Genomic DNA, 24,180 nt, shown 5'->3' with positions numbered 1-24,180 from the left:
TAGCTAAGGAGGCTCACGTTATAGCCATTAGCTAAGGAGGCTCACATTATAGTCATTAGCTAAGGAGGCTCACATTGTAGTCATTAGCTAAGGAGGGTCACATTATAGTCATTAGCTAAGGAGGCTCACATTATAGTCATTAGCTAAGGAGGCTCCCATTATAGTCATCATCTAAGGAGGCTCACATTATAGTCATTAGCTAAGGAAGCTCACATTATAGTCATCAGCTAAGGAGGCTCACATTATAGTCATTAGCTAAGGAGGCTCACATTGTAGTCATTAGCTAAGGCGGCTCACATTGTAGTCATTAGGTAAGGAGGCTTACATTATAGTCGTTAGCTAAGGAGGCTCACATTATAGTCATTAGCTAAGGAGGCTCACATTATAGTCATTAGCTAAGGAGGCTCACATTATAGTCATTAGGTAAGGAGGCTCACATTGTAGTCATTAGCTAAGGAGGCTCACATTATAGTCATTAGCTAAGGAGGATCACATTATAGTCATTAGGTAAGAAATTATTTACAATTGTCAAAAATTTGTAATGATAGTGTGCCATCACACCATAGAGAAAAATATAAGAGAAAATATATAGCACGTTTACAACCACCATCGGGAATTGAGATGAATGTTCAATGCTCAATGGTGTTCACTAAAGGATGACTACAGCATGCAACAAATGTGAAAGTAATCATTTATCTTATATTGGTACTATGTCGACCCTTATCTAATCTTTTCTAGGGCTATGGGAGACCCACAAGGACCCTTCATGGAGAATACTTTGTTGCATATGAATTCACCATTAGACAATAATGTAAGATTGCAATAGAAATAGCCCGCGCTCACTCACAGGTGGTGATATTTTATAGTTTGATGATGTCACAATAAATACCATAAACAGTAAATTAATTCACAAGGTAATTTACTTTTGGGTAAAACTTAATGTTGCATATGTATAATACAGATTATGCCAATACATGTATACATATAGGACAAAGACAGGACAAACCAGGACACCAGTAAGGACAGGATCTAAATAAAAGAAAATGCACTCAAAAATCAATAATGTATATAGAGAAGTGAAACCTACGAGTGCTTCTATGGGCAAGCAGGGGAAAACTGTATGCAGACAAAAGGAAAATAAAACAAGAAAAAGAAAAAGAAAAAAATGTGCTTTAAGTTCCACATTTATCAGTGCATTCGCTGGATGCATTTAAACAAACCCACAGTAATAACGGGTTTCTGTGGAACTTAAAGCACATTTTTTCTTTTTCTTGTTTTATTTTCCTTTTGTCTGCATACAGTTTTCCCCTGCTTGCCCATAGAAGCACTCGTAGGTTTCACTTCTCTATATACATTATTGATTTTTGAGTGCATTTTCTTTTATTTAGATCCTGTTTATTGTATTTATTGTGACATCATCAAACTATAAAATACCACCACCTGTGAGTGAGCGCGGGCTATTTCTATTGCAATTGTATTAAAAAAGAGATAAGGTTCCTCTTTAGCTCCTGCTGCCATCTCAGGTTACAAGTGAGTGAGCGCTTACTCACCATTTACTATCTAGAGACTTAAAATTTGAACCTAGAAGGCAAGCAGCTCCTCACACACATGGGAATATTAGATATTAGAGGACAAAGAACCACTAAGGCAGATAATATCTTTACACAACTTGACATTAATGCAAATGCACATGATAAGGGTCAAGAATTTTGTGATGTTTTCTTACAATTAGAAAAAGTACTAAACAAAGAGACAAGAGTCTGGTGGGACCGAAGAACACTACAATGGTATTACACACAAGACATAATTCCAAAAGGGCTTAAAATTAAGAAATCTCCAACACACCACCAAGATAAGGAGGTATTTATGACGAAATGGAATAAGATTCTACACAACTGCTCTAAACAACTGTACTAAATTTAATCATAGAAACACATGATCAAGACTTAGAAAATATAGAACAAAACATTCATCAATTGAATGGAAAATTAGAGAAATATAAAGATGATAAAGAATTTGTAGAATTAGAGAAAATAGCAAATAAAAAAATTCAAACAAATAGAAGATCAAATTATAGAGAGGAAAAAGAAGAAGATCCCAAGAGATAAAACACAAAGAAAAGAGACAACGAAAGACAAATCCAAACAAAAATCCTCCCACAAAACCAAAAATATCCCAAATTCCAAAAATAAGAACGAAACAAGGAGACAACATAAGCTATATCAGAAGATAGATAGAACACCAGTCTATAAAAAGTTGAATTTAACGTATCAACAATTCATGACAAGGATACATAAAAATAATATATCATCTGATTCTAATCCAAAAACACGTAATATAGAAGTCAACAGTCAGGAAGAACAATTTTCTATTGTGAATACAGACACATCTGTATATACGTCATTCTCAATGTACAGTATAGACGAAGAGAATTCATATGACAATATAGCAAGATTATCATTAGAGAGAGGCTCCTCATTGAATATTCTAACAACAACAAACCAAAATAGTTATCCATTGGAAGAACCATGTTTTGGATTGGAGGAGAAGGAATCCAACAAAAATATTTTTTTAGGAATGACAACAGAATGGGGGGCACAACAAGAACAGATCCCAAACGCCAAGCACAAACGCAAGTTAGAAGAACTAGACGAGGACATAGAGGAGGTACCAAACACACCAAAAAGAACTGCTCAAAACATGAACTTTTCAGAACACAAGAATCAGGAATCTTCAATTTAAGTAATATCACACTGAATCAGGATCATATCACATTACTCCATAAAGGATTCAAATTTGCACCAGATAGGAAATTGAATAAGTTTGAAACATATTTAGATCTACACCGGTTCATTAGGAAACTCACACTGAAGAAGTACTACTCAACCAACATCCAAACAGAATACAAACCTAAGGAAGATACTACATATAGACATTCAACACTAAGACCAAAATCTGAATTTTACCCACAACATTTAAGGGGATCCTTCATTAATACGTTTGAGAAGTTGCTAATGAAAGACATAGAGAAAATTGAAACAAAGAATAAACAGAATACTAACATATCTAGAGCCGAGATAAAAGCCTTGAAAGAACTCAGTGGGAATAAAGACTTAGTGATAAAGCCAGCAGACAAGGGATGAGGGGTAGTATTACTAAACAGAATAGACTACAAAGCTGAATCCAACAGGATTCTAAGTGATGAACAGACTTATGAAATCCTAAGCAGTAACCCAACAAGTAAATATCAGGACATACTCAGAAAACTATTGAAGGAAGGCCGGGATCAAGGGATCCTAAGCAAAAAGGAGTTTGAATATCTGGACAACAAAGAACCAGTGATACTTGTGTTCTACTACCTTCCGAAAATCCACAAAAATCAAACACAACCCCGGGTAGGCCTATAATATCGGGGATTAACTCCCTAACATCAAATCTGTCATCATATATAGATCACTACCTACAACCCTATGTGAAACAACAACAATCATACTTAAAAGACACAACAGACATACTACTGAATATAAAAGACATTGAATGGAATGAAGACAATTGGCTCTGCACAAGTGATGTAACTTCACTTTACTCAATAATTAAGCATGAACAAGGATTAGAAGCGGTACATCATTTCTTGAACGAAGACACAGATATGAAAAAAGAGCTATTCATAGAACAAGGAATTAAGCATATACTACAGCATAACTATGTTTGCTACAACAATACATTCTATAAACGAACAACTGGTACAGCAATGGGGACCAAATTTGCCCCAAGCTATGCTAATCTCTTTATGAGTAAATGGGAAAATGACACCATCTGGACCCAGCATAGCTTTGGGGCAAATTTGGTCCTCTGGAAACGTTTTATTGCTGATGTCTTCTTCATATGGAAGGGCAATGAAGAAACCCTACAACAATTCATCCAATACATCAATAATAACAATAAAAATTTAGTATTCACCACCGATTTCAGCAAAACTACAGTAAACTTTCTAGATATCACTATATTCATAGAAGGAGGAGAGATCAACACAAAAACCTACATAAAACCTGTCGATGTCAACAGTTATATTTCATCAAACAGTGGACACCATCCTAGCTGGTTAGGTAATATCCCTATGAATCAATTTCGAAGAATAAAAAGAAACTGCAATAAGGAATCGGACTTCGAGATACAAGCAATAGAAATGAAGAAGCAATTTATTGAAAAACATTATGACCACGCAAAAGTGGACAATGCAATGAAGAAAGCCTCAGAAATTGAGAGGGATACACTCCTGAAAACCAACAAGAAGAAATATGTACAATTGAACCAAGGAGATTCAATTAGATTCATCACAGAATACAGTCGGGATGCCCCACAACTTCAGGCCATCCTGAGAAAACACTGGCACATACTATTTAGGGGATGAAACATTGAATGACATAATACCCCAAAAACCATCAGTTACCTACAGGAAAGCGCCAGATCTCAAAAAGAAATTAGTTACCAACCATATCAAGAAAAACAAATCTGTACAAACCACATTATTTGGAACAAAAACACAAAATGGTTTCTACTACTGCGGAACCTGCATTAGTTGCAGAACATGCAACATCACTACCAAATGTATTAAAACATTTACATCAAACACAACCAAGAGAGAATATAGGATTGAAGAACACATCACTTGTGAAAGCAAAGGAATAATATACTTAGCTGAGTGCCCCTGCGGTTACCAATACGTGGGGAGGACAATAAGAAAACTAAAAGTAAGAATGGCAGAACACGTCAACAACATCCGAAAAGGCCTTGAAAGCCATAGTCTTTCACATCACTTCAAGCAGCAACATAAGAACAATCCACGAGAACTCAAAATAATAGGGATAAAACAAGTAAAAACAAACTGGAGAGGTGGAAATTTTGAACATCAGATCTGTAAGGAAGAACTAAAATGGATTTTTAATTTAAAAACATTAGAACCAGAAGGTCTAAACATAGACAACGAGGTGAAAAAAGTGATCACACAATAGACATTGAGTTATGACAACCAACTTGAATGAGTAGGTGTATAATAATACACTAGAGACATTTAAGCAAGGTAGGGCTTGAATTTGAATGAAAACATATATTTATAAATAGTCACACTGCACATGATGGTATGACAACAATTTCAAGTAGTTTTATTTTATTATGATCATTAATCCTATATCAACATATTACAGCATATTTCAAGGGAAGTATGCCATGAAAATATATTTGTATGTTTTATGTATGTTATATGTATGTGGATGTAAGTTTGTAAAAAACAGGACAGATGCAGACATCAGGGTCAGGTGCATACTAACATCAAGTCTACGTATATTGAGCTCTTATTTATTTATTTAGTTACTATTTATCCTCGAATTCACGTTAATACCTAATGGACATCTAACATACAATTGGCTACTCCATGTCAACATGTGATGTCATAGACAGCAGGTATATAAAGGAACTGTCCGAGACATCCTGCACTGCATCCCTGAAGAAGGCCCTGTGGCCGCTACGCGTCGGAGCTGACATTAACCTATTCCCCCTGAGACACAGATCCCCCGTTCAGAGGTGATCACAGATGGCCGTCTGAACACACTGCTTCCAAATACCGCGAGACCATACCCGGAAGTATCGCGGTCACAGAGTTGTACAGCGAGGCTACCAAGGAACCAAGCCGGAGAGGCACACGTCCGTGCACTCCGACATACGGAACCTAGGAAGAAGCCAGGACGATCTGCCCAGCACCCACTGTCCACTTCACTCCCGGGGCTCCGGACAAAGAGAAGTGAAGAAGGTGGAAACACTGCGCTCTGGAAGACTACTGTGGGTAAGTAGGGTACCTGGGGTTACGGTACGCCGCACCTCGAGGCCCTGCTCACCATTGGGACATATTTAATTTCAAGCAATTACCACTGCAGCAGTGACCCACGAATTTAATTAATTTAAAATTAATGGTGGCATTATCCAGCATTGTACCATAACATCCCACATTTATCAGTGCATTCGCTGGATGCATTTAAACAAACCCACAGTAATAACGGGTTTCTGTGGAACTTAAAGCACATTTTTTCTTTTTCTTTTTCTTGTTTTATTTTCCTTTTGTCTGCATACAGTTTTCCCCTGCTTGCCCATAGAAGCACTCGTAGGTTTCACTTCTCTATATACATTATTGATTTTTGAGTGCATTTTCTTTTATTTAGATCCTGTTTATTGTATTTATTGTGACATCATCAAACTATAAAATACCACCACCTGTGAGTGAGCGCGGGCTATTTCTATTGCAATTGTATTAAAAAAGAGATAAGGTTCCTCTTTAGCTCCTGCTGCCATCTCAGGTTACAAGTGAGTGAGCGCTTACTCACCATTTACTATCTAGAGACTAATAATGTAAGATTGTTCACTGCGCATTTTCAGCACAAGAGGGGTGAGTTTGATTTGACATACCTACCATTTATTATTTCATCAAACAATGTACACTATAAGCCTGATTCAGAGATGGACGTTAACGTGAACGCAGCCGCAATTTCCCACACTCGCAGCTGCGAAAATATGCTAATGTTAGCAAAGATCACCCTAGCATAATGACGCCCACTGCTGCCTTCTTACCTGCGTGCGCATTCGCAGACACACATAAATATCGGTAACATTAATGAACATTGGCAGCCATTTTACCCTTGCGGCAGGTCTGACCTGCCGTAGCCTAGGGAGCTCTTCTGCCCCGCAGTGGCTAATTTATGTATGCCCACATAATGGTGTTCAAAGGGCCAGACACACCTGCGTTTCGCTAACCACCCCCCGTCAACACCCCCAAACGGTCACTTCCTGTCACTCAGTCTGCACAGGGCCTCCGTGGTCTGCGTGATCGCAGTGAGATCACAGTGCGTTCGCACTACTGCCTTCGTGCATGCGCACTGCGAAGGATACGCATGCGCACTGGAAAAAAAACTATCAATCTGCATGCAAATTGCACTAGCATCCATCTCTGAATCAGGCCCTATATTGTTTCTCTCTTTTATTTGTTGTTATGCCACCTGACTCCTTATATCCACTCAGTGAATTGTTAAAGATTATTTTTATGAAGGTTTAAGATGCCAGATCCATCCCACACACATTAAAGACATATAGGCTAACATGGTTTTGCCTATAAAAAACGCCTCTTTAGATACTGCGGCACATACTATATAAGCACTTTTGCCAGATGTGAACCTACAGTATTACATGTGCACCCTCATATGAAACGTTCTTGCTTCACTAAAAAGTAGAAATGGGCATTGCCATATTCAGCATCATTCTTTTCTTTATATAAGATTACCAACCTTTTTGTTTTCTTTCTGTCTCTTCAGATTCTGTTTTATTTGCCTCCTTCTTTTTTGGCTTTTTGATGATCTTTTCATTTTCTGAATATTTTTCTGATCCTAAATTGAAAACATTTAACAATAAAGAAATGATCAAACATACTAGTCAACTCGCAAAGAACATCAGTGAAGTTTCTCTATTTCAATATATTTTGTTTTTCTTTAAATTGCTTTACTGAACAACAGGTTTTCAAGTTTGAGGTGCATTATTTCCATTTGGTTTGCAAAGTAAATTCTTGCATATCAACTGTATTATATACAAATGTATTATGTAGACAAATGTATTATGTAGATAAATGTATTATGTAGACAAATGTATTATGTAGATAAATGTATTATGTAGACAAATGTATTATGTAGATAAATGTATTATGTAGACAAATGTATTATGTAGATAAATGTATATTATGTAGATAAATGTATTATGTAGATAAATGTATTATGTAGACAAATGTATTATGTAGATAAATGTATGGTGGCCGCACATGCGCAGAAGGCAAGCCGGGTTTGAATTGACAGTAAATTTGATAACATAATCTGTCACTCTACTATTTACCCTTTTACTTTTGACAGGGGAAGGCTGGGCCTGGAAGGCAAAGTGATATCTGCTCTATACAATTTTAGTGCGTTGGAGACACCAGTAACAGGGAGACAGATATAAGCATATTCAGAGTGGCTGGGAAGCATCTCCTGCCTGTCTCCCAGATGTCAGTAACGGACATGTAACATCCAGCCATGCTGTTAGGCTGCTAGAGTGCTGACTGCAGGGTGCTGAAGGCTGCAAGAAGGTATGATGAATAGTTTTATTGGAATGACCCATAGATATGAGGTATGATTTATTAAGGATTTTAGACATGATTGTCAATGAGGGATGGTGGGATGCAGATTTGGATTTTGTTTTTGATAGGATAGGGGAGGCATATTTAGATTTTTAATGAGGAGGTTGGGGGTTCAAATCTGTGATATAATTTTTATTAAAGGAGCGGGTTAGATTTGGGCTTTGACTTTCAATGAGGGAGAAGTGGGGCAGTATAATTTTAAATGAGGTGGAGGGTTTTATATGAGGGGAAGGTCAGATCTGGTGTCTGATTTTATTTCTCTTGTAATAAAAGAACATGATTGGCAATGATGATTTAATATGTCTTTTAAAACTATAAGGTGGTCAGTCATTTCTCTCAAGTTGTTTGTGTATATGTAGTAGATTTGTTTGTTTTTATGGAGCAATTGTCACTAACAGCAATAATTCCCCAGTGTACTTTTAAGACCTGCGCCACTTACTGTACTTCAGTAATATCTCTTCCACCGAAAACCCGGGTCCGACCTGGGTTTTCAGACATGGTTTCAACCCAGGTCAGACACAGCGCCATCGATCTGGGTTATTCTCAGGCAGGGCCATAGTTAGGGTGGTGCGGTCGGTGCCTCCGCACAGAGCGCAACATTGCTGAGGGCAGAACACCGACCGCTCACCATCTCTCTCTGTTGTTCACTTCTTTAATCTAGTGCTGGGTGGCCGCTGCGCCCAGCACAGAGGAGGCAGGGCAGAGAGACGCAGCCTCCCCGCCTCCTTCTGACGTCCCAACTCAGGCTGCAACCTATTAGGGCAGGAGAGACGGAGAAGTGATGACGTTATGACGTTTCCCTGCCCAAGGATCCCAGAGGTCAATGAGGAGCTGCTGGCTGCTGGGTGGTGGGGGCTGGCGGGCAAGGAATGGCGCGGTGGACACAGCACTCAGGACTGGATGATACAGGACCGAGGACCTGCCAGTGCCAGGTTATGTCTGACTGGTAGTATTAAAAGTAGTGGCCAGCCCAGCAGCCTGCCCCATTACAACTCCTGTGCTGCTTAATTTATTAATAAAATAAATAAATAAATGTATATATACAGTATATAATACATATATATATATATATATATATACACATATAGGCAGTTGGGGGTCGGGGGCACCAATGAACCTTCTCGCACAGGGAACCAAAATATCTAGCTACGGCTCTGTTCTCAGGCCAGCTCCGTTCACACTGAACCTGGGTCTGCCCTGCTAAACTTGTGAGGTCACAAAAAGTGGGAGGTGACAGCTCCATAACCACCAATCAGCTCATTTTAGGCATGACCCAGGTCGGATAACCTGGTTTGCGCCATTTACACTGCATCATTACCCAGGTCCATCCTGAGTATGACCCTGGTAGCTACCTGGGTTGGATTGCCGTGTTTTTTTTCAGGGACCCATTACACTGGTCAAACTAAGCTGAGACCTGGGTAGACCCAGCAAAAACCCAAGTATTTGATGGGTGTAAAAGGGGTATAAGTTGGCCGGGCATTTTGGCTCCCAAGAATTTAGACTTGTTGCTCACAGACTGGGAGAGGCATCCAGATCGTGGAGTTCAATTACAGATACTCAGTGAGCTGAACAGTTTTCTCAATTTAAATCCCTTCCCCCTTGGTACTCTAAAATGGAAACTCTCCCAGTAGTCAGTGCTCGATGATTGTTCTGAGATCCTGCGTCTATCTGTGCACATCCAGCAAACTTTGGAAAGTAACCTGGTTTTCTGATTATTTGCCAGTCTGATTATCCTTCTGCTTGTTCCTTGATCTTTCTCCTAGTCTACCAACCCGACTTGCGACTATGTTTGCTTCTCTGTTTTGCTTGTGTTCCGGACCTTTGGATTTGAATGATCCCTTTGTCTCCTACCTACCTGCCATTACTCCCTTGTTGTATACTGGCCTTGGACCGCCAACCAGGCTCCTTACATTCCAGACAGGGGAGCAAAACTTCTTTTTACTTTATTATTTGTAGTTGCCCACCTCCTGCTGCCATATTTAAAAAAATTCCCAGTTTAGAAGTTAAAGGTTAAACAATGCCATATCACCTGTGTCCAGGTGGGCCGGGTTCTGGTGCTTGTGCAATGAATCTGGCAGGTGCTGGGACTAGGGCATGAACACACGTGGCGGTGGCACCGTACACCAGCTTCCCGGGATTACATCAGCTGCAGCTCCTAGAAGCCAGGTAGGGCTGCCCGAAAGGCAGAGGTTCGGCTTTTTACTGGAAGCCGTTTTCTGCTAATCAAAGCCTGAACTGGCAGTTTCAGGAGGAGAAAACACTTCCCCCTGGGACTGCCTGTCCTATGAGTGACTGGCAGGTAGTGCTTCCAAAGGGAAGTAACTGCCAGTCACAGAATGTAGCCAGTACAGTCACGGACTGCAACTGGCTCACTGAATTTTTAAATTCAACCCTGCATATGAGGCAAAATTTCCTAAGCATTGGGTCTGCTGGGGTTTAGAAACTGATGTGATCCATTGCAGGTTGGAGGCAGGATCATGGTCAGAACCACTGTATTTACTAAATTGAATCTCTCAGTTGAATGTGTTCTAAAATGAGTACAGACTAGCTAAAAATATTACTAGACAAAAAAAATAGCTTCAACTGAGCAAGTCAGCGCAGTTTTAATAAAAGTGGTTTTAGGTCTGCATGTCTCTACATTGTATTGTTTTTTGTGACCTTGATATAAGTTGTAATGATACTTTATAATAATAGAGACATACAGGTAAAGTAATGCTGGATATACATCTAAATGCCAATTCAACGTTCTGCCAATGCCGATCTGATTCTGATTGAATCCTCCGATCAGCAATTTGTCATAGGATGGGTGAAAAACATCATATTAACAATCCCTTCTCGCTAATTCTGACCACATTTGTATGAAATTGTGGACTCCAGATTGTCCAACAGCGCTGAGGTAAGTAACAGCCGATCCCAGGCTGAATCCTGACAGCCAGTAAGCCAGTGTAACACCCAAGACATCCCCCCTGCCCTCACGTGATTTCACACGTCGGTCACTGGACGTGCAGTGACTTGCTGTGTCATTACTAGTGGGCACAGTCAGCGTTCCACACCGTGCAGTGCTTGGTAACATGGATTCTGGTTTCCCATGTTAGTTAGGTGGTGGACATCTTAACAGAACTTGGGACAAGAGTGGAGAACTGGTACCCTGCTACTAATTCTTGGGAAGTGGTGGCCAAAAACTACAAGGCTATAATTATAATTCTATAGTAGAGTAGTAACCATCCCACATGTTTGTAATGAAGAAGATCCCCTATGAGGAAAAGGCCCCCTAAGTTAAGTAGCTACAATGTGATAGTCTATGGCGTAACTAAGTTGGGTCGGGCCCTGGGCGCCGTCGGACACTAGGGGGGGTACACTCATACTACCCGGCGGCGGTGTGTTTGTTTTAGCAGCCAATGAGAGTCAGACAGACTCTTATTGGCTGCTGCACCCAGGGCCAGAGCTGGGCTGGAGCTCACTCATGAGGAAAACCACGGACAACGGCGGTGAGCGCAGGAGCGGGGTTGCTGGTAAGTATATTGTCTGTCTGGAACCCAGCAGCTTCCGCAGCCAGGGACTGTACTGACCCTGCTGTGGTGGGACAAAGACAGCTGCAGCTGTCAAAATAATTATAGCTGTAGCTGTTGGAATGCTCAGTGCGACTGACCGTTCATAAATTGGGTGGCACATTTCCGCGCTATGTTGTAGATAGCAATGCTAATAATGACTGGGGTGTGTCCCCTATATTAATACATAACGTGCGCTGATACCACTAAACCACCATAGCTTGGAAGCTCTACCTGCCAATCACACACAGTACAGGCAGTAACAGGGAGAGGTGTTTTCTCCCCCTGGGACATCCAGTCCGGGTTACGATTAGCAGAGAGTGTGCATCCAGTGGGAAGCCATTTCTCAGACTTTCGGGCAGCCCTACCTAGCTTCTAGGGGACCCGGCCATGTGGAACTACTGTCTAGGGATGGCCATCCTAACCATTGGTGGTTGACCTTGATGGTATAAAACCATTGACTGTGAACCATCGATGGTTTCATCCACCGATGGTCATCCCTGCTTTAATACTGTCTGGACAGCAGGTCAATCAGGGAGTGGTGGCGTGGCTTTGCAGGTCTTGTCAGGGGTGGAGATATGCTCTGTATCCTGGTACTGGGGAAAAAAACATTGCTGTTCCTGTGGCAAACCATCAACCATTGGTGGATAAGATAACCATTGCTAGTTGTTAACCAACGATAGTCGATGGCCATCCCTACTACTGTCTCCTGCAGTGCAGTCAATGGGTATGAGGAGGACACAGAGTTGGGCAAGGTCTCATTTTAAACCTATTTTATGGGCTTTCATATGATATATAACATAGCAGAATGTTTCAATAAAAATTTAAACTTTTCAAAATCAAAATTAAATTTTTTTTCTCAAAAATTATTCACACTGATGTTAATAAATCCCCAAAGTTTCATTTGGTGGTCACAGCTTCCTTGCTTCTTCGAATTTTCTGCAGACAGAAGATGGCTTAATCACTAATCAACTTCTGCTTTTTCTATAGGTTCTTGTCTGTCACTGAGCTCTTGTGGAACATTGTAAAGCATTGTGGAACCCCCTATTTTTATTTTCCAGTCATACGAAAGGTCTCATTGTAAACCTCTTTTTATGGCCTTATATTTGATATATAACAGATATAACAGCAGTATGTTAATAAATATAACATTTTCAAAACCAAAATTGTGATTTAATCAAAAAGCCAAGTTTTTGAAATTTAAAAAAAAAATCTTAAAAATTATTCACACTAATGTTAACAAATCCCCCAAATTTTATTTTGGGATCATCTGCTACATAGGTTTCAATTTGGATTGTTTGGTAACATAATGAAAATTAGAACTATTTAGGCCTGTTCATTATTTTTAATTTATCTCCTTAAGCAATCCCTTTGATGTATGTTATGTACAATGACACAGTATGTTAATACTAGAATATTTGAAACTTTTGTAATAATTTTACATATTTCACATATTTAAAGAAAGCCGACTAGAGATCATTACCATTTGGTGCTGCTTGATGGGTTGGAACTGGCCGAAGGCTTCATTTGTTTTTAGTATTTCAGAAAGGCCCTGGCCCTGACCTGTTGGGGGAGTACAGTGCATAGTGCTAATATGTATAAGCCAGTGCCAGATTAGGATCAACATGGGCCAGGAGCTGAAACATAGGAAGGGCCTATTGTGTGCCTCTGTAGGGGGTGTGACAAGTGCTGTAGCGAAACCCATGCAAACGAACATGGGGGACATACAAACTACACACAGATCTGCCATAACTCATAATTCATGACCTCTGTGCTGTGAGGGGGATGTAGTTGGCCTCCCGGCAGTCGGGATGCTGCGGTCAGAATACCAGCACCGAAATCCAGACAGGGTTAGAATATTGACATGTGTCGGTCAGTATTTTAACCCTCTCTCGCTCTTTAACCCTCCCTCCCCGATGCCTGACCCTAACCTCCCCCCTAGTGCCTTAAGCTAACCTACCCCTCCCTGCACCCTAGACTTAACCTCCCCCCTTAGTGCCTAACCCTAACTTCCCCCTAGTGCCTAACCCTTAATGCTAAGACTAACCCTCCCCCTAACCCCAGTACTTACCTTCGGGATCCCAGCGGTCAGGATGCTGGTGCCGGTATTCTTATAAGTGTCTGGATTCCAGCAACGGCGTTCTGACCACCGGAATTCCCGCTGTCAGGATTCTGAACTTATCCCCATATATACATATACTTACACACACGCACAAATATATATTCACATATACATGATATATACAAACATACAGTTTATATATATATATATATATATATATATACACATGCATACATACATACATATACAGTATATGCCAGGCAAAAGATTTTCCTCCTGCTGGTGACACTTTTTCTCCTGTGCAAGGTAGCTTAGCCTCTGCACTCATCCTGCAGGGCTGGCTTGTTTCATCATCACTGTACCCAACTGTCAACTCAGTTGCTGCGGGAGGCAGGTGGGGGCCAAGGGGGATGAATGAACAGGCTTCAGATGCCGAGGGGACCGGAGCTTCTGGTGATGCAGGTAGGGGAACACTTTGGACAGCCAAGGTTTGCTTTTTAGAATGGCATGGGGGCGGAGCTTTGGGCGGCAAGGAGAGTATTTGGAAGACCAAGAGGAGGAGCTTCAGATGGTCCAGGGTGGAGCTTTCCCCAATGTGGGGAGGGGGGACAGGGACAATGCTGGGACTTCGGATCCTTCAAGCGCAGTGCACAAAGTCTTGACAGGTATTTTTTTTTCCTATCAACACTGTCTGTCTGCATTGCAGGGGATCCTGTGGCCTATTTTCAAAGGTGGGACTGGAGCTGGAGCTCCATCCGCCCCATTATTAATCCGGCCCTGATATAAGCAACTGGGTAGGAGTACACTTAGATTTGTACCTGATAAGATGTTATGGAGACCAGAAGCAGAACACTCATACAAGTGGGAGTTTTTGTAGAAAGGGACAGGCTGTCTAAACAATTTCCAGAATGAAAGAAATCACCAGGCAAGAGTGACAGAATAACCCTAAATATAGGGCACAGTGAGAGTACAGAATAGGTAAGTTATAACTGAAAGCTCAGGGCTTACTGGGGTTGATGTATCAAGCAGTGAAAAGAGTGGAGAAGTGGACTAGTGGAGAAATTGCCCATAGCAACCAATCAGCTTTGAAATAACATTTATCAAGTACAGTCTATAAAATAATAGGTAGGAGCTGGTTGGTTGCTGTGGGCAACTTCTCCACTGGTCCACTTCTCCACACTTTTCACTGCTTGAAACATAAACCCCATTGTTTTGAATGTGATATTAGATACTGGTCACCTCTTCATTTTCTGTTCTCAGATAAGATGCATAAGGAAATGCCATCTCTTCATCTGATGAAAGAGACTAATGCCTGCCTGCCGCCTATGCCAACATTGAATTAGATAAACCATTGCTGTTCTGTTCCCCTAAGCAAGTGTAATTCTGCTGCCACACATCAAGAACGACAGCAGGAACAAATGCCTATTAGTACGATAGATGTTCTGTTCAAATCAAAATGCAGACTGTATGAGTAATGATCATAATTTAAATTCATCACATATTGATGTGATAGGGTGCAGGTTATCCCTTGTGAGATAAGGAAAGAACAGGGAAATTACGTGGAGCAGACCAATGACTGGGATCTTTCGAGTACTACAACATCATCCATAGTATTTAGTATTTTATAGTGTCTATTTTTGACTGATTTTGCTTTTCAATTGTATAAAATGTTTTCTTCAACATTTGTACTAATTAAACCGTACAAGTGCTAACTTTGCAATTAATAGATTTGGAGGTTTATATGTTATGTTATTATGATAAATCAAAGGAAGGTGGCAGGAAGGGGTGACCTGTGATGTACCTGACATTACTGCTTACAGGGCTATCACAAGCTGTTCATGTGGTGGATGATGCATTGTATGCTGTATCATCAGATTACAATTGTGTCTCACTTGTATGGAAGGACACATATGCCTTCTTTACATTGAACATCAAATCACTATTCACCAATATACTGCATAATCTTAGCGTTTGCTCCATTTCTTCCAGTTTGTCCAGAGGTGGTGACCATAATTGGCAACATGAGTCCTTTCTACTTGACTCTATTTTTTTATTTCATTTGTTTTCTCTGACATGTTTTATCTTTAGGCCATGTGAATTGCCATGGGGACCAGGTTCGTGGGCAGTTAGGCCAACCTATACATGGGGGAAATTTGAGGACCTCTATGTGTGGGGAAATGAGTTTGGTGGACGCATAGGGCCAAATGTAATAGGGTGAGAGTTTAGAAAAGTGAGAGTTTCTGACACTTTTTAAACTTTGCCAATGTAATACAGTCCAAAAACAAAGTAACAGAGCGAACTTGCATGTTTTTTAGACTTAAAAAACTCTCACGATTTAAAATCTCATTCAGATGTTTTCCCATTTTGAAGATAAAACTCAACCAATGTGAGAGTTTACTGCTAAACTCTCACATTTTCTAAACTCTCACCCTATTACATTTGGCCCCTGGTCTTCTTTAGCCATTACATTGATTATCTGTTTATTATTTGGCACACACCATAGGCTTTGGAAATTAAACATCCCAAAGGGCCAATTGATGCACATTTGTAAAACTGTGAAACTGTTCTCAAATAGAGGTTTTCATTCTCGAGCTGAGCATAGGTTATATTCATTCATTCATTCAGAAGAGGTTATCCAGAACCACTTTTACAAAAAGTCCCCAAAGATGTACTGTACTAGAACTCGATAGGTTCTCCCTACTTAAAGCTAAGAAAAGCTCCCCTTAGGACAATATGGAATTTAGCCTTTGTTTGTAAATACAACATTTGTTCAAATTAAATCTGAAATATTAATATTAAGAACATTCTAATTATTTAATAACATAACATTAATAATACCATGATACCATAATAAACATGGTAATAATCCCAAAGACATCATTCCAGCAAACACCTTTGATCATGTATAGGAAAAAAAAATCTTTAAAACTATCCTAGCCCCCAGTCACCTCAGACCTTTGAAATCCAATGAGACCTCGATCTCGGTTAAGAACTGGCTTCCATCTAGACCTCCGGGATTCCACAAATGTGGAAAAACAAGCTGTACAATGTGTCAGTATATGCTGAGAAAAACATTTTTTATCTCCATAGAATCAACTAATGAGGTATACTGGGGGAGATGTATGAACTGCCGAAGTGGTATCAGCGCATGTTCTGTGCGCTGATACTGCTTCTCCCCCATGTATTGCTGGGGGACTGGGTGGTAAATGACGGGGCGCTATACGCCCCTGCCATTATCAGTGCAGCTATCTACAAGATAGCAGCGCAGATAACCTGGGCAATGTATGATCGGTCAGTTCGACTGATCGTTCCAACAGCTGCAGCTATCGATATTGACAGCTGCAGCTGGCGCTGCCCTGCCACCACCGCAGGGACAACAATGTACCTGCTGCTATGGCTGCCAGCTCCAGGGGCGATGCTTGCGAGTTGACATCTCTCCCACAGTGGCGAGCGCGATGAGCAGTTGGTTGCCTCAGGAGCAGGGCTTCAGGTAAGTACTGTTTGTGCAAGTATGTCTGTGTGTCTGTATGTGTAAGGGGCACTACTACTGTGGGCATTGTATAAGAGGCACGACTGCTGTGGGCATTGCATAGGGGGCACTACTTCTGTGTAGCACACATAGGCTATCTCAAACAACATTCTTCTATTGAATCTAAAAGTGCTAAGATGATTTCAAGCCATCAAAGCTTGAAAGCTCCTCATCGCAAATGCGCATTAGTCTTCCAAATACTGCTTTCGTTAGTGATCAATATGGTATGTCGAATAGGGAAACTGCAGCTATATCAACTGCAGTTTTGCAAGACATAGGTCTCATCGCTCCCAATGACACCTCAACACTCATTGATCACTCCAAAGTGAAGAAAACTTCAAAACAGTCTCAGAGAGCCAATCAGAGTGCAGCCCTCGCCCAGCAGCAGTCACTCACACAGCACAGAGACCCACTCTCACACTGTCATTGTCAGCTGTGTCTCTGCTCCTCACTGCCGGGCTGTAACACACTGGACTCACTTCAGTGGCCTCCCCACCAGTGCCGGGCATGATGGACCCTGGAGCCGGACTGTATATGTAAATATATTGTCCCCTCCAGTCCCCACAGCACAGTAGTGCTGCTAGCTACACTAGAGAGCACACAGTATGTATGTTGCTCTGGCCCCGCCCCTAGCCACACCCCAATCCCACCCCCTGCCAACTGTACTTCAGGGATCTTTGCGCATGCGCAAATCATATAAATAGTTTTTACCATCAAATACTTTTGATGCAATGGTTAGTTACCATTGCATCAAAAGTTTCAATGGTGGAAGTCCAGCCAACATTTGATGGTGGGCAACCAATGTCCATCCCTACTCCCTGCCTCCCAGAAAATAATATTTTATAAGTCAGAATATCTGAAAATAGTGCAAGTCGATCTGAGGAGCACACGTGATGGAATTTCATGGAAAATTGCAATATTTTGACCTTTTTTGGGGGTGGGGCATGAACCCCCTCTTAAACGTCTACCCCGAAGGTTTGTATCTGACTGAGGGCCTGATTCAGACCTGTTCGCTATCTGCATATGCTCACTAGATGCGTATGCAAATTTTTCAAAGTGATGCCACGGGAAGCGATCGCTTGCCAAGGCATAATCAAGCCCACCATGTCTTAGCGAGCGGCCACTTTGTGTATGCTTACCAGTGGCAAACGCAGGATTTCTAGAGGGGGGTTTCCAAATGCTTGATTTTAGAGTGAGTGTGGCCTGAAGAGGGCATAATTAGCACTTATCCAGCTTTAATATGTTACATACAAAGTGTATTGTGTGTCATAGTTCCAGCATTTACAGAACCAGCGATCACAGTAAGCCATTAGATGCGGCAGTAGGTCCATCCTGTCTGAGCAGAATGCTTTTTTCAGATGTGGGCACCATTCTTGAGCATTGGAGCAAGTCCAGCAGTCTGAGGGAGCAGCAGAAGAACTTAGCACTGCCCTGGACATATATGTACTAGAGATGAGCGGGTTCAGTTCTCAGAGAACTGAAGCCACCCATATTTAGCATATCCGAGTCGAATCCAAGCAGGCTCGGAGGTTCCCGCCTTACTCGGTTCTCGAAACCGAGGCAAAACCATAGAGACGGAAAGCTCGCGTACCAATGTAGTATATAAGGGACCATGCGATGGACGCCATTTCCACTCCGGCTGTGTAAAGTGAACAGGAAGGGTGGGTAGTGTAGGGCTGGGAGAGGTACTGGTGCTATCTGCTGTGTCCTGGGCTGGTGACTGCTGATCCATTCTGGTCTCTCTGGTCACGGTGCTGTCACTGTCACTGTGCTGTCTGCTGATCCATTCTGGTCTCGGGTCACGGTGCTGTCACTGTGCTGTCTGGTGATCCATCTGGGCTGTCTGCTGTGTCCTGGGCTTGTGCTGTGTCCATCTCTGGGCCCAAGTTCTGGACTCCAAAAAAAAAAAGTGTCTATTTATATTTTTCTGTGTGTGCATGCGTGTTAGGCTTAATCACAGTAGCACACAAGAGCCAGCCAGCAATGCACGTTGCACTTGCAACCTTGTGCTGCCCGACTCCAGTCGTTCTTAAAAAAAACCAAAACAATAAAAGTGTCACTATCTTATATATTTTTTTCTTCTGTGTGTGCGTGGGTGTTACCACAGTAGCGCACAAGATCAAGCGACTACAGTCGTGTTTAATAAAAAAAAACAATACAAGTGTCACTGTCTTATATATTTTTTCCTTCTGTGTGTGCGTGGGTGTTAGGCTTAACCACATTAGCGCACAAGATCCAGCGACTCCAGTCGTGTTCAATAAAAAAAAAAAAACAATACAAGTGTCACTGTCTTATATATATGTGTGTGGGTGGGTGTTAGGCTTAACCGCAGTAACGCACAAGAGCCAGCCAGCAACACAAGTTGCAACCTTGTGCTGCCCGACTCCAGTCGTGATCAATCGTTACTCTAGGGCCAAGTTCTTCTGGAGCTGACAAAATATATAAATCATCATTTGTCGTTTTTTCTAACAGTTTTGTGTGTGCGCACGACTGCACGTGTGTGAATTTTGTAACCGCACCTTGGCTACACTATTGGTGATTGTGACACTGCTTCTAGACTGCAGAAAAAATATGGAGGGCTGTCACATGACAGGAGAGCAAGGCCAAGAACCACATGTTGTAGCTGCTGCCAGCAGTGCAAGGCCGTTAACTTCCTCGACCTCTAGGAAGGCCCATGCCCCAGGGCTTAAGTCACGCCATCAATATGGTAAAGCAGATTTTACTGAAATTAAGAAAAAAAAATTTAAAGGATATTTGACTTTAGATAAACAAAAAATTGGCAATATGCCATTCACTACATGAAGTGGCAAGGAAAGGATAAGGCCTTGGCCTTCTTACTTTATGAAGAAGACTGCTGATTCTGATAGCCCTTCTGCTTGTAGTAGTAGTGGTGGTGGTCCAATTAAACATGTGAAAGTTGTTTAGACAGCTCCGGAAAAACCAACTGTGTGCCCTGAGAAATCGAAATCACAAATCCCCGAGGAGAGTGCAAGTGTGTCGGCAGTTGCCATGTGTGAGCCCGCCCTAAATACTAGTATACTGGAGGATCCTCCAAGTTCCAACATTTGTGTGCCCTCTGTAAATGTGGGGAAGGGCAGTCAACATCTTGCACACGTAGTCATTAAGGATGCTTCTGTGGAATTGCACATGAAGGAGGAGGATATTTTGGTGGATGAAGGCGCTAAGGATGATGAGGATGTTGATGATGAACATGTTGGTGTTGGTGATGAGGATGTTGATGCCGAGGAAGTCCTTTGTGTAAGTAAGGCAACAGCTGTTGCCCATGGATTGAAAAAGCCAAAGCCCATTGTTGTCATGCCGGGACGAAAAAATCTACTTCTCACGTGTGGAATTATTTCCATCCCGATCTAGACAACAGTTGTCAAGCCATATGTGCCCGTTGCCATGCAAGAGTGAGTAGAAGGAGGGACCTAAACCACCTAGGAACCTACTCCTTGTTACGTCACTTGGAGCGCATTCATCAAATATCAAGGTGTACGTCGCCAAGTTCCAAAACTCAAAATGTAACAAGTCCAGTGTCACCTACCTGCTCCCTCTGTGAGATCCAAGCGCCTTCGATCTCCAATACCAACACCTGTATCATCATCTACATCCTCATTCGTGATCGGAAGTAATTTAAAAAAACAATTGACTATTAAACAGTCCTTTGATAGAGAAAGTAAGTGTAACAGCTGTCACCCAGTTTCACAGCGGATCACTGACGCCATGACTGCTGTGCTAGTATTAGATGGTGAAATAATAAAAAGTGAGGCTGATAGTGTGGAGGAAGTGCAAAAGGAGATGAGGGGGAAATTTGTGTCCTATCTGAAGCTAATGTGGATGTTGATGATAAGGATGTAGTTTGCGTAAATCAACCACCAGTGGCAGCAGTTCTTGCTAATGATAAAAAGAAAGCCAGAAAAGCAACGTCTTCGGTGTGGAATTATTTTAATCTAAATTCTGACAACAGTTGTGAAGGCATCTGTTCCATTTGTAAAGCCAAAGTTAGCAGAGGAAGGGACGTTAACCATCTAGGCACCTCCTCCGTTACGTCATTTGCAGCGAGTTCATGCAATTTGTTTAACAAAATTATAATTTGTAAATTAATAACAAGCAGTCCAGTATCAGCTACCAGCAGTTTGGACTATAGCATGCAATCTCCACCACCAACACCCTCATCATCAACCTCCTCCTTAATAATAGAAGGTAATCCTTCCAAAAAATGTTTTGTGGGGCCCAAACAAACCAAGGAGTTCAGCCACGAAAGTGTCAGTCCTAGTGGCTAAAGTGCTTGGTTTGTTAAACTGTGCATGTCCTTTTGAATATCCCACATAAGAGTGGGTGGGAGGGACAATTCCATCTTGCACCTATTTCCTTTACATTTGGCACAATTTGGGGCATTGCCGACTGACATTATTATAGTTTATTAAACTGCCATCCTGTCTGCCACTGCTGTGTGGCAATATTTCATAGATGTTCTGCCGTGCGTTTGTGCTGCTGCTCTGTTGCTTACTTTAGCCAGCCAGCTCGCTGCAGCCTTTGGCCTATATTGGTGAAAAATAGTGAAATCAATATTGTGAGCTGTGAGGTGGTTAAACATGCCTAGAAATGCCTGAAAATCATTGTTATTAAGGTTAATAATACCGTAGGAACAAAAACAGGCCCAAATTATGTGGTTTTAGCTGTTTTTATAATTTTTCGCAAAAAATCCAGATCCGAAACCAAAACACGAAAACAAAACACGGAGGAAAAAAATCCAAAACCAGATTCAGATCCAAAACCAGGGGAGATTCAGATCCAAAATCAAAACACGGGGGTCGGCGCACATCTCTAATATGTACATATCGGTCTCCTTATGTGCTGGATAGTGTATTATTATACAGTACTAATTATTAACCCTATTTATGGTCTACAGCAATGCACCCCTAACAGTGCATGTTTTCCACATCTCCTAGCTGGCTGACACATTTTAAAAGATCCACAGTTGGTGCTAATTATTTCATTTATGATACTGAGAAGAACATGCAGATCTAGTAACATTCTATTATATTACTATCTCTATTGTGGTCATGGTGTGTGCTGGGGAGGGGGGTTTCCAGGCAGATGAAAACCCCCCCTGCGTTTGCCTATGCGTACGCCCAATCGCACAGGCAGAGCCACCCACCAGCAACACGTCATCTACAGGAAGTGTATTAAAACATTGGTACATCGAGCACATTCGGATGCGAACCCAGTGCTTGAGGTAGCTTTACCCTACCGCAAGCAGTGCGACGAAATCAGTGTAAAAAAATGGCAAGTGACGTGTTCTATGACGCTGCCTGTTAATTATACACACCTCTAAAACGGCGTTGAAACACCCAGGCACGCCTGAGTTTGCATCTCCTACACCCAGTTATTAGTGTCCTGCCCCTGTTACCACCCACAAACGGGCTATCCTGTCACTCATTACCCTGGGCTGCATTTGCTGGATGAGCGAGATGGTTGCGAACGCAATGTGTAGTTTGCGCATGCGTAGAACGAAGCATGCGCATGCACGTATGCAGAACATCGGGGCGCTTGCGAATGCACAGCGCGAGCGAGCGGCTCTGAATCAGGCCCTGAGTTCAACTGAAGCACTTTCACCTAAAAGCAACTTCATTGCCAAAATATGTGCCCTAAAACTGTGCCTTCACCTCAGTGGTGGATTCGGGGGGGGGGGGCACACAGGCACGTGCCCCCCCTGTCATTTATGAGATTTTTTTTTTTTACTTCTAGTGTAGCTTGCACTGCACGGCCGCCACCAGGAGGCTGCTGCTGTCTGCCCTCCCAGTCCCCGCAGATTCTGATGATGTGCACAGTGCGCACCTTCCGGCGCCTTGCATTAAAGTTTACTTTCTTTTTTTTTCTAAGACCCGGCGCGCGTGATGTCATGAAGTCACGCGCGCCACTGAAGAGAGGAGAGGACTCTTGGAGGAGCCGTGTGAGCAGCTGCCAGCAAGGTAAGTGTGGGAGCTGGGCTGGCTTGGGACATGCTGCTGGAGACAGACAAGATGGTCTGCTGGGGACATAGAAGGGGGGCTGCGGTGGACAGAGAATATGGGCTGCAGGAGCTGACTGGGGACACAGCAGATGGGCTGGCTGGGGACATAGAAGGGGGGTTGCTGGGGACACAGAAGGGGGCTTCTGTGTCTGACTGGGGACACAGAAGATGGGCTGGCTGGGGACATAGAAGGGGGCTGCTGGGGACACAGAAGATGGGCTGCTGGGGCTGACTGGGGACACAGAAGATGGGCTGCAGAGGCTGACTGGGGACACAGAAGCTGGGCAAGCTGGGGACATAGAAGGGGGCTGCTGGGGACAGAGAAGATGGTCTGCAGGGGATGACTGGGGACACAGAAGATGGGCTGCAGGGGCTGACTGGGGACACAGAAGCTGGGTGAACTGGGGACATAGAAGGGGGCTGCTGGGGACAGAGAAGATGGTCTGCAGGGCTGACTGGGGATACAGCAGATGGGCTGGCTGGGGACATAGAAGGGGGGCTGCTGGGGACACAGAAGGGGCTGCTGGGGCTGACTGGGGACACAGAAGATGGGCTGGCTGGGGACATAGAAGGAGGGCTGCTGGGGACACAGAAGGGGGCTGCTGGGGCTGACTGGGGACACAGAAGATGGGCTGGCTGGGGACATAGAAGAGGGCTGCTGTGGACACAGAAGATGGGCTGACTGGGGACACAGAAGATGGGCTGCAGGGGCTGACTGGGGACACAGCAGATGGGCTGGCTTGGGACATGCTGCTGGGGAGACAGAAAATGGGCTGCTGGGGCTGACTGGGGACACAGGTTGGGCTGGCTTCTGAC

At 42.6% G+C, this 24,180-nt stretch overlaps 1 protein-coding gene across 1 annotated transcript in view; it reads right to left on the bottom strand.

The window, feature by feature from the left end:
- Window positions 1-24,180, bottom strand: part of TULP1 (TUB like protein 1) — a 169,548-nt gene that overhangs the window by 106,458 nt on the left and 38,910 nt on the right. Inside the window, exon 4 of the mRNA XM_088463721.1 lies at window positions 7,329-7,427. Within this exon, the coding sequence (XP_088319847.1) occupies window positions 7,329-7,427 (99 nt within the window). The remainder of the gene's footprint in view (window positions 1-7,328; window positions 7,428-24,180) is intronic.

The sequence above is a fragment of the Taudactylus pleione genome, unplaced genomic scaffold (genome assembly GCF_031769625.1).
Source record: "Taudactylus pleione unplaced genomic scaffold, aTauple2 ptg001437l, whole genome shotgun sequence".
Classification (NCBI taxonomy): domain Eukaryota; kingdom Metazoa; phylum Chordata; class Amphibia; order Anura; family Myobatrachidae; genus Taudactylus; species Taudactylus pleione.
The sequence above is the reverse complement of the archived record's forward strand: the minus strand, read 5'-3'. Positions and strand labels throughout refer to the sequence as shown.